General features: G+C 38.2%; 1 protein-coding gene across 8 annotated transcripts in view; it reads left to right on the top strand.

Moving 5' to 3' along the window:
• Dock3 (dedicator of cytokinesis 3) overlaps positions 1 to 12036 on the top strand; it is a 307646-nt gene that overhangs the window by 123416 nt on the left and 172194 nt on the right. For all 8 annotated transcript variants that reach the window (XM_051205186.1, XM_051205158.1, XM_051205167.1 and 5 more), the window contains exon 7: positions 5324 to 5408. In XM_051205186.1, coding sequence (XP_051061143.1) covers positions 5324 to 5408 — 85 coding nt within the window. The remainder of the gene's footprint in view (positions 1 to 5323; positions 5409 to 12036) is intronic.

Genomic DNA, 12036 nt, shown 5'->3' on the forward strand with positions numbered 1-12036 from the left:
AGGACCCAGATTCTATTGCCAGCACTAACATGGTGACTCACAACTGTCTGCAACTCCAGCTCTGCTGCTCACTTATGGCTTCTTTGGCACCATACATGCGCATAGTGTATACACAGACATACATGGAGGCAAAACATACATACACATCAGGATTTGAAAAAAAAAAAAAAACCCCTGTGCCCAGGGGAAATGATTTCTCCTTTGAGAGAAATAGAAGTTCATTTATAAACTTTAAGACCAAAACAAATTCCCCTTGTATCTACAAAGAGAATCAAGAAGGCTCATTATGTAGAACTAGAGTCAATGAAAAAAGAATGAAGAATATGATTTCTAAAATAAGACACTCAGATAAATTGTGTATAATCTCCTTGAAAATAAAAAAGATGGAAAATAATTCAGTGAATGCATTTACTATTAGAGAGTAATTACTGGGAAGGTTCAAGATCAGATATAATTCCCAGAAAAAGAACAAAGTCAATAGTTATTTTTTAAATTCATTTTACATACCAACCACAATTCCCTCCATCCCCTCCTCCCCTGAACTTATTCTGTCCACTCCTCAGAAAAGATAAGACCTCCCATGGGGAGTCAACGAGCCCTGGCATATTTAATTGAGGCAGTACCAACCTCCCTGCACCTCCACCCCCTGAATTAGGGTTGAGCAAGGTATCCCACCATACAGAATAAACTTCAAAAAGCCAGATCATGCACCAGGGATAAATCCTGGTCTCACTGCCAGGGACCCCACAAACAGATCAGGCTACAAAACTGCAGGGCCCCCAGCTGTAGGTCTAGAGTCCATGAGCTCCCACAAGTTCAGGTCAACTGTCTTTGTGAGTTTCCTTGTCATGATCTTACCCACCCCCACCCCACCCGGGCTTATATAATCCCTCCTCCCTTTCTTCAGCTGGACTCCCAGAACTTGGCCTGGTGCTTGGATTTGAGTCTCTGCATCTGCTTCCATCAGTTACTGGATGACAGCTCTATGGTGGCAGGGTAGTCACCAATTTGATTACAGGAGAAGGCCAGTTCAGGCACCCTCTCTACTATTGCTAGGGATCTTAACTGGAGTCATTCTTGTGGATTCCTGGGAATTTCCCTAGCATCAGGTCTCTCCCTAACCCCATAATGGCTCTCTCTATATCTTTTTCATTGCTCTTCTACTCCACCCGCCCCCCAACTCCACCATCCTATTTCCTCATATTCTCATCCCCATCCCTTTCCCTTTACCGCCCTTCCCCTCAAGCCTCCAGTTTATCCGGAAGATGTCATCTATTTCCCCTTCCCAGGGCAATCCATGTGTCCTTCTTAGGGTCTGCCTTGTTACCTAGCTTTCCTGGAGCTGTGGATTGTGGTCCAGTTATCCTTTGCTTTCCATCTAGTATCCACTTATGAGTGAGTACATTGTCTTTCAGGGTCTGAGTTAGCTCCCTCAGGTTGTTTTTTTGTTTGTTTTTTGTTTTGTTTTGTTTTTTTTTTTTTGTTTTTTGTTTTTCGGGTTTTTTTTTTCCTACTTCTATTCATTTGCCTGCAAATTTCATGATGTCATTTTTTTTCCTGCTGAGTGGTACTCCATTGTGTAAATGTACCACATTTTCTTTATCCATTCTTTGGTTGAGGGGCATCTATGTTGTTTCCAGGTTCTGGGTATTATGGATAATGCTGCTATGAACATAGTTGATCAAGTGTCCTTGTGGTATGATTGAGTATCCTTTGGATATATGCCCAAGAGTGACATTGCTGGGTCTTGAGGTAGACTGAGTCCCAATTTCTGAGAAACTTCCTTATTGATTTCCAAAGTGGCTGTATAAATTTGCACTCCTTTCAGCAGCCTTAGCTGCTGACACCCTATCTCAAAAAATAAATAAATAAATAAATAAATCTGCGTATCATTATAAAATGAAATTGGTATTTTTATTGCAAACTAAAAAAAAAAAAAAATTAAATGAGTATCCCTCCATAGGGAATGGGCTCCAAAATCTCATTAACTCACTAGGGATAAATACTGGTTCCACTGCCCAAACCTCCCAATTGATACCCACGTTCAGGGGGCCTGGTTCAGTCTTCTGCAGGTTCCCTAGCTGTCAGTCTAGAGTCTGTGAGCTCCTACTTGCTCAGGTCAGCTGTTTCTGTGGGTCTTTAACCCCTTTGTTCATCACTCTTCCCTGTCTACAACTGGATTCCAGGAGTTCAATTAGCTGTGAATCTCTGCTTCTGCTTCCATCAGCTACTGGGTGAAGGCTCCATGGTGGTATTTAAGGTAGTCATGGTGGTGTCTCCACTATTGCTTAGATTGTTAGTTGGGGAAGGACATTTAAGGTAGCCTCTCCACTATTGCTTAGAATCTTGGTTGGGGTCATCCTTGTGGATTCCTGGGAATTTCCCCCTAATGCCAGGTTTCTTGTTAAGCCCATAAAGGCTCCCTCTATCCAGGTATCTCTCTCCTTACTCCCCTTCTCTGTCCTGATATCTCATGTTCTTCTCCTCCCCCCTCCTCTTGTCCCCTCTTCTTTCTTCTACCTCCCTTCCACTCTCCCCATGTTCCCAATTTACTTAGGAAATCTTGTCCCTTTCCCCTTCTGGAGGGGGTGTCCAGCTTAGATAGAGGGGGAGGGCCTCGGTCCTGCCCGAAATGATGTGACAGACTTTGATGATCCGCCATGGGAGGTCTCAACCTCTCTGAGAAGTGGGATGGGCGGTGGGATGTCGAGATGGTGGGGGCAATGGGACAAAGGGAAGGAGAGGCAGCTGGGATTAGAATGTAAAATAAGATTTTTAATTTAAATAAAAAAATGAAGTGTTTTGCCAAGTTCAAAAAAATTTAAATGAATCGTTTATAAATTTATAATTCTAGTTATTTTGTTATTGCTTTGTTTCAGATTGAGCCTCACTATAGCCTGGATTTGAATTTATAATTATTCTACTTCAGTATCCTGAGTTTTAGGGTTATGTCTAATTTTTGCTCAGCCTTTTGTTTTTTCTTAATTTTACTTTGTCTTTATCATTTTTTCTCCTCCCCTTTTTATCTCCACTATCCGATTTTTACCTATAACAACTCCTTCATATTTTTCTCCCCAATTTAGTTTATGTCCTTTGTCTAGATAATTGTGGTTAAAGAAAGCAACACAATCAGTAGGTTGGTTTGTAATATACAAACTGTATACAGTATACACTCAATGAACTTCCCCTCAGTAGATTTTAAACTAGGATTCCTTATTAAAGATATGGTGATTTCCTCCCCCCTCCCCCATTTAGGACATGAAACCAGCAGGAATATCAGTGACTGCTCAAGTTCTTCTAGTGTTAAGGGTAGCACCCTCAGGAGCAGTTCTTGTTCTGTTTAAGAATTTTGACTATGTGTGGTCAAAAACAAAACAAAACCTTGAAGTTTTACTTTCAGACCAGTCTCTCTCTTTCTCCCTCTCTCCCTTTTCCTCTACACCTTTCTTTCATCTTCTTCCAGGTCCTCTCCCCGCTCCTACTCTTTCCTCTCCCCCTATCCTTATATTTTGTAATAAGTACAATGCCTACCTTTGGTAGTTAGTACATAATGTATTTTTGTATTAAAATAAACGTTTACCATACCTAGTGGTTACTCATTAATGAATTGGTATTTCTTTCTAGATTGAAGTATTTATAATTACCCCTCAAACTATTATAGTCAGTTGTAGCCATTAGTATTTAGATAGTCATTTCTAGAAAGATAGTGGATATAATTGAAAAATGAAATGCTATCAGTTCAGAGCAAGATAGACCAAATGAGAAAAACTCAGCTCCCCTCAAGAGGCCACTTTTAATCTCTCTAAACCTTCATTTTCTTTACTAATAAAAATGTATCTAGCTGGATGTCATGGTCTAGGCCTGTCTAACTTTAACTACTAGAGAGGTTGAAGCAGGAGGATCCAAGGTTAAGGCTACCTACACTATAGGGAGAGGTCAAGGTTGGCTCAAAAAATATGAAGGGACTCAGGTGGAGGAACACTTACCTAGCATATGCAAAAACCCTTAGTTCAATTAGTAGAAAGCAATGGGGAGGGCTGGAAGGGGTTAATGATAGCTCTCCACAACACCAGACAGTGGTGAGTGTTTACATGCATCAATCCTCAAAACAGCCAATGAGGATGTATCAGTCAGTGTGGATTGGTGGAAAAATTGGAACTTCTTTGTCAGAGTTAAATTTGTAGAGAACATGTGTACATCTCCTTATGCAGTTGCTCTGCTTTCTTCAAATGAAACTAGTATTAGTTTAACTTTTGCAAACTTTTCTTCCTGAATTGAAAATGATCATAGTAAGGCTGAGAGATGGATCAACAGTTAAGAGTACATTTTGATTTTGCAGCACCCATGTCAAGTAGCTCACAACTACCTGTAACTCCAGCTCCAGGGTGCTTTCTCTTTAGGAAACTCCCCTAACATACACATATCTCCCACACAGACAACACATGCATACACATAATTAAAAATGAAATAAATCTTTTATTTTAAAAACCGATCATAGTACATATTATTCAGTTTTCCGTTTTTACGAAATCACCCCTTAATTATTCTCTTATTTCCCAAGATAATGAAGACACTGAAAGGGCACTTCATTGTGGCTACTTCTAGGTACAGAAAGCACTGTTCTCAGAGGAGAAAGTTTGATAAATGACATTTTCTTGACTCAAAACTGGTTATTCCTTGTATCTAATACTGTTAGCATGATGTGATAAAAAAAGAATTTCAGAAGTTTTGTGTGTAGTTTGGGTGGGATGGTGTATCGTTGTGTGGCTGAGTGGACAAGCCCCAGTTTTGTTTTGTTGTGATAGTCTCACTGTATAGTTCTAGCTGGCCTAGAACTTGCTTTGTAGCCCAGATTGGCTTTGAACTCACAGAAGTCTTCCTGCTTCTGCCTTTGTGTGCTGGGATTAAAGGTGTGCACCACCATGCTAAGTGCTAGGACATGATTTTTTCTCTGTAATGAAAATAATGCATAATTGAACCTTGAACATAATAGTATGGTGGGAGAAATAAAAAATGGCTTATTATTTGTCTAATAAAAAGTATTCTTAATGAATTAAAGTACTGTTTTAAACATACTGATGAAAACTTTTTGTAATTACCCATGGAACTGTTTAGTAACTGTAATCGTATTTTAAAATCCTTATCTTCATTTATTTTTCCCAAAGTGAACACAATTAGATGTTAATAGATAAAGGCATTTCCCTTCTCGGATAGTGCTTGAAGCTCTGTCTATAAAACCATGGCAGGTATAGGTTTCCAGTTCTATACAGAGAGATGAGTAATTGGAACACTTGCAACTAAATATGGTGTTTCTCTTTATTAGGCATTTGGGCCTTGATTTGGTGCCTCGGAAGGACTTTGAAGTGGTGGATTCAGACCAGATTAGTGTCTCCGATCTATATAAAATGGTAAGAAATCTTAACAAGGGATGGATTGTTCCTTCATAGCTCATTTTTCTCCTTTGTTTTCCCTGGTAATGTTGTATATTGCATATTCTTTTCATGTATTTCAGCATATTTTTGTTTTGTTTGTTAATTTTATAAATTTTATTTAAATTAGAAACAATCTTATTTTATATATCCAATATATATCTCTCCCTCCCATCCTTCCATGCTTCCCCGACTCCACTATGCCATCCCCCACCCAACTCCCCAGGGAGAGTTGAGGCCTTCCATGAGGTATCATCAAAACCTGTCAAGTCATTTAGAGTAGGACCTAGGCCCTCCCCTGTGTATCTAGGCTAAAGCAACATTTTAAAAACTGTCATTTTGCTTCTGTCTCCATATTTAAGAAACAACTGGTTTTACTCAGGCGTCACACTTTCCAAGTGGAAATACAAAGCAAAGATGTTTAGCTCACTATATTTCCTAGGGGTCACTTCCCTGTTAATTCTGCCCTGCTGGTTTTTCTACCACTGTGGTAGTTAATAACATTATCTTGCCTCTTATAGTGAAAAGATGATTAAAGTTGCAAAAAACCAGTTGTTAGTTAAAACAATGATTGAAAAAAAAAAAAGGCGATTGAACCTGGAAACAATATATTAATCTTTCCTGAGACATGATGTTATTAAGAAGCATATTCAGGGTCCTGCTGTCAATCATCATCCTTATAGTATGTATACATGGTCTATAAGCCATTGGAAAATGGAGGGAACTCAAGTTCTCTTAACATACAGAGGTTTCCACTCTTGGGATGAACATTGTTGATGACAAAGCCTATAAACATCTGATAGAACCTTAGATGTATGTTGGTTATTATAAAAATATGCTGAATAAATAAAACTGACCTCCAATTAATGTCATTTTTCTAGTTATGACATTGAATTATAAACTCAGACTAAAGTAAGAATACTCAATAAAAATGATGAGCCTTAAGCCCCAGTCATATTTTAGTAGTTGTGTAACACAGTTATTTAACCACTTCTAGCAATAGACCATGTAATGCTGTATAATACTTAAATCATATAATAAGTATAGGACTATAACATTTATATAACAATGTATAACATTTTGGGAATAAAGTAAAAGATCAATAGATCTAAGTAACCATTTTAATGAAAAAAATTTTAGGGTCAATTATATTTACATGCTGGATAATAAGTTCAAAAAAAATACCCACAATGTGTTAGTTAGGACTGGGTAGTCTATGGGGCCTCTGGTAGTGGATCAGCATTTATCCCTAGGATATGAATGGACTTTGGGAGCTCATTCCACATAGAGGGATATTCTCTCAGCCTAGACACATGGGGGAGGGCCTAGACCCTGTTCCAAATGATATGACAGACTTTGAAGATCCCCCATGGAAGGCCTCTTCCTCCCTGAGGTGCAGAAAGGGGATAGATGGGGGTTGGGAGGGGGACAGGGGAAGAGGGGAGGGTGAGGAAACTGGGATTGACATGTAAAACAAGCTTGTTTCAAATTTAAATAAAAAATATCATAAAAAAACCCCCACAACATCATGATGTAAAGTACAGTAGAAAGTTAAGGTGAGAAGTTCAGACTAAAGGACTTCACTTTTAAGAGTTTATAGTGATTCAGAATATATGATGAAAACTACAAGTTTAGAGACTTAAGAAAAATAGATGCTTTTATTGAACATCATACTTATTGGTGTGATTATGAACCTATGTTAGAAGCTCTTCATGTATAGATCACAATTACCATTGCACATGCTGCACAGCATAAATAAGATGTATGCTAATATTATTAGAATCAATGATTGGTGTTCTGAGACCAGAAAAATTAAGGAAAGAACTTCCAGAATGACACACAGCAGAAGGAAATGGCAATTCTGGGATATGTGAGACATTTGATAATTTTGGCTAAGAAGGAGTCCAGAGATAAATTGTAAAGAGCTTTGTAGGTTCCAAATTAAATTCTCTCCAGAAGTCTGCTAGACATGGTTAAATTTTTCACATCATAAAAATAGAACCACAGAGGAATCATTTAAGTAAGAGATCTGAATTTCAGTAGTTTAGGCTAGAGTCAGTACAGTGGACTTGGTAAGAAGTTGTTGAATATTGAATATAGTTTGGCATTAGAGCCAGAGTTAGTGATAGATTGAATTGGTATGCAGGAAAGATAAAAGAACGTGGACAGGAAAGATAAAAGAACAGTGACTCCTATGTTTTATCTGCCTAGATGATAAAAGTACAGTAGAAAACTATACAGAATCAGATTTGGAGGGTAATAAATGGGGGACCAAGAATGCTAGATATTTTGTTTGGTGTATCTTCTAAACTTCTTTAAAAAGTGTGTTTAAAGTCTGTGATTCAGGAGTAAAGTTTAGCTATAGTAATTTTAGAGTTATCAGGAAAAATAGCTATATTTGAAGCTCAGCAAGAGGATTTGTAGACAGAAGTTTCTGTCCTGCCTGGTCCTGCAGCCATTTAGTCCCAAATAAACACACAAAGTCTTATATTAATAAATTAATAAATTGTTTGGCCAATGGCTCAGGCTTCTTAATGACTAGATCTCTCTTAATTATTAATCCATCTTCATATGGTCTTAGCTTACTTCTGATGCTCTGGTCTCTTCCTCAACAGCTACCCCACCCCCATCTCTTCCTCTTCCCAGCTTTGTAGTCAGTAGCCTCACCTACCTTTCCTGCTTGGCTACATCCTGCCAAACAGCTTTATTCATCAACCAATAAGAGAAACATCTTTTCACAGCATACAGAAGGACATCCCCCATTAAGGATTACTTTCTGTTCCAAACTTTCTACAGTGAAACTCAATGCTATCAGATCATGCATGGAACATTTAGATAGCCATACATGAATGAACAAAAATTCCTACATAAAAGTTAGAGAACAGAGCAAGCAGTGTATGAAAGATGCAAGTAGGATAAAATAGTGATTGTTGTCTACAAAGAGAAAGGAGAAAACAAGTACAAAAAGCATAGTAATCCACAACTTTTAAAAATTTAAACTAGCCACATGGTGATAATGCATGCTTTTTTGGGATTAAAGACCTCTGATTTCAATGCTAGCCTGAAAGAGAGTCAGTTCCAGGACATCCAGATCTTCACAGAGAAATAAATCCCTGTCTTGAAAAAAAAAATTAAACAAAGATCATTAGAATAAATATGATATAGAAGGAAGAGAAAATCTCCCTGACCTATCCCTGAGTGAGACACCAATTCCTATGCCAAAGGCTCAGGGAGTATTATGAAAGAGTGTGTGAAAAAAAAGGAAATGGTGTCTTTTTGACATGAAGAGGTTGTTGCTCCATGAACTCTAAACAGCTGTTATTACTTGTACAAGACCCACACAAGACCATACAAGTCAACATACCAGCAAGGTTGGGTTAAGACAGGCAATCGATAGCCATTGAGGAAATGAGAAATGAGTGCCCAAACAGGTTGCCCATACTCAGTTGGCCAGTTCTGTTCCCATGTATACATGGGCAAGAATAACTAGACTCAATAGGGTATGAATACATATCCATGTATACATGGGCAAGAATAACTAGACTCAATAGGGTATGAATACATATACATACACAAAACAATAATAACTATAGGAGAAGAGGACATTAATTTGAAAACATCAAAAGATGAAAAAGGATATGGTAGATGGGTCAGTGCTTAGGAGCATTTATGCTCTTCCACAGGACTGTTTTTATTCCTAGCACCTGTCAGAGTGGCTCATAATGATCTGGCTTCCTCAGGCACCTGCACTCACATGTACATTCCTTCATGCAGACACATATGGCTGACTACACATGTTTTAAAATAATAAAAAATAAATCTGAGAGGGGGGAGGGAGAGATCATAAAAGAGGGAGCCATTATAGGTTTGAAGAGAAAACTGACTCTAGAGAAATGTCCAGAGACCTACAAGGATGACCCCAACTAACAATCTGAGCAACAGTGGAAAGGCTACCTTAAATGCCCTTCCTTGATAATGAGATTGATGACTAACTTATCCACCATCATGGAGCCCTCATCTACTGGCTGATGGAAGCAGAAGTAGACACCTACAACTAAACACTGAACCAAACTGGAATCCAGATGCAGAGAGGGAGGACAAGACCAGGCTACAGAAACCCACAAAGACAACTGACCTGGACAAGGAAGAGCTAATGGGCCCCCAGACTGATAGCTGGGAAACCAGCATTGTATTGACTTAGACCCTCTGAACATGGGTCTCAGTTAGAAGGCCTGGGCAGTCTAAGGGACCCCTGACAGTGGAACCAGGATGTATCCCTGGTGCACAAAAGGACTTTGGGAGCACATTCCCCTCCCTTAACCTAGAGGCAGGAGGGAGGGCCTAGTGCCTACTCCAAATGACTTGACATATTTTGATGATTCCCTCCTGGAAGACATCACCATCCCTGTGGAGTGGGTGTGGGGGGGAATGGGAGGGTGGGAAAGAGGGAAAAATGGAGGGAGGGAGAGGGAACTGGGATCAATATGTAAAATAAAAATAAAATAAAGGCTTTGAAAAGAAATAAATCTTAAAAGGATAAAAGTAGGAGAGAGAAGCTACAAAGATGAGAAATTTAGTCTCAGTATGATGGGATTAATGGACTTTCAGAAGAAAAAGCAGACACAAGGGGTGAGAGACTCTTTACAAGATAATACTGAAGGACAAATTATTCCTTCAGAATGAAGGAGTAGACAAGGGGTAGGGGAGGGAAGGAAAGGAGACCAAAGGTAGTATGTGCCGTCCAAGTGAAATGGGCAGAGAATTGTGATGTGATCAGTCTAGGGAAGTCCCAAGGTAGCATTTGTACAAGTATTTAAGAGAAAAACCATTGAGAACTGTTGTTGGTTATTTTATTACTCTTTACTCTTTTCAAGAGGCCTGTACACACAGTGGCTTATTCTTTCCTATGAATGCCTGGCCTTAGCTTGGCTTGTAGCTGGCCAGATTTTCTTTCCTTAAGTTATTCCATCTATCTTTTGCCTCTGGGCTTTTACCTTTCTCTATTTCTGAATACCTTTCATTATTTCTTACTTTGTGGATTGTTGTGTAGCTGGATGGCTGGCCCCTGGTGTCCTCCTCCGCCTTTTCTCATTCTTGCTTTTCTTTTATCACTTTTTTCTATTTATTCTTTCTACCTGACAGCCCCACCTATCCTTTCTTCTGCCTTGTTATTGACCATTCAGCTCTTTATTAGACCAATCAGGTGTTTCAGACAGGCAAAGTAACATAGCTTCACAGTTAAATAAATGCAACATAAAAGAATACAATACATCTTTGCATCAATAAAAATATTCTGCAGCCTAAACAAGTGTAACACATCTTCAAATAATATCCACAACAGAGAACTTGCCCACAATAGATAAGAAGAAAGTAACCAGGAAGTTTATCTGCAGAAGAAAAACTAAATTATTTGATAACCTTCGTTTTCTGGAATATGAAATTGAAAGGTATTTTGTAGATCTGTTGGAGGGCATAGGAAAAGACCCTTTACAATTGGTACAACCTTTCTGTAGGTTCCACATGTGAGGATTTTTACCAACTTCTAATAGAAAATATTCAAGAAAAAAAGTTATGTCTGTTTTAAATATGTCATTATTCCAAACAATATGTCTTAGGGTTTCTACTGCTGTGATAAAATGCTATGATCAAAAGCAATTTGAGGACAAAAGTGTTTATTCTACTTCCACATCACAGCCCCTCATCAAAGGAAGTCAAGGCCAGAACTCAAGGCAGGAACCTTAAGGCAGGAACTGAAGCCAAGACTATGGAGGAATGCTGCTTACTGGCTTATTCCCCAAGACTGGCTCAGCCTGATTTCTTACATACCCCAAGACCATCTGTCCAGGGGTTGTATCACCCACAATGGGATGGGCCTTCTCATGTCAATCACTAATTAAGAGAATGTGCCATAGGCTTGCCTACAGGTCAGTCTTATGGAGGTATTTTTTAAATTGTGGTTCTCTCTTTTCAGATAGCTCTAGTTTGTATCAAGTTCACATAAATAAATAAATAAATACATACATACATACATACATACATACCAAAGAAGCTATTCCTAAAGAGGATGGTATAGCCACTCATTATATAACATTTGCATTGTAGCTGATATTTTAAGCAGCTGAGAGATGAGTTAAAGAGCAGAATGTGTGTAGGCTGTATCTATCCTGCAGGTTTTGTTGAGGAGGCCTAGAACAAATTTCTGACTGCTAACAAAGAATGATCATAAATTAAAAATAAATAATTATATCCATGTTAAAAATATGAAACAAAAGAACTATAATAGAAGAATATTGACTTATTTAACTGTGAACAATATTTATCTTATAATATTATGAACAGTTTTAGCCAAAAGTTTTGAGAGGAAGATAGATGAATGGAAGAAGATGTAAACAAGAGTTTGTCTTAACCTGCTGTAATAAAACATCATTAGATCATTTTAAAATTGGAATAAGAGAGAACATATAAACATAACATTTAGAAGTATTTGATAAGTTTTGGAGAAAAACACAGTGAAGAGTTAAAACTGCTTATCTTGATGAAACAGGACAGATGGGCAAAAGACTAGTCATTTTTTCTTTTAAGTCTTTAAAGATATTTAGCTTTTAAA

This window comes from Phodopus roborovskii, unplaced genomic scaffold (assembly GCF_943737965.1).
Source record: "Phodopus roborovskii unplaced genomic scaffold, PHOROB, whole genome shotgun sequence".
Classification (NCBI taxonomy): Eukaryota; Metazoa; Chordata; class Mammalia; order Rodentia; family Cricetidae; genus Phodopus; species Phodopus roborovskii.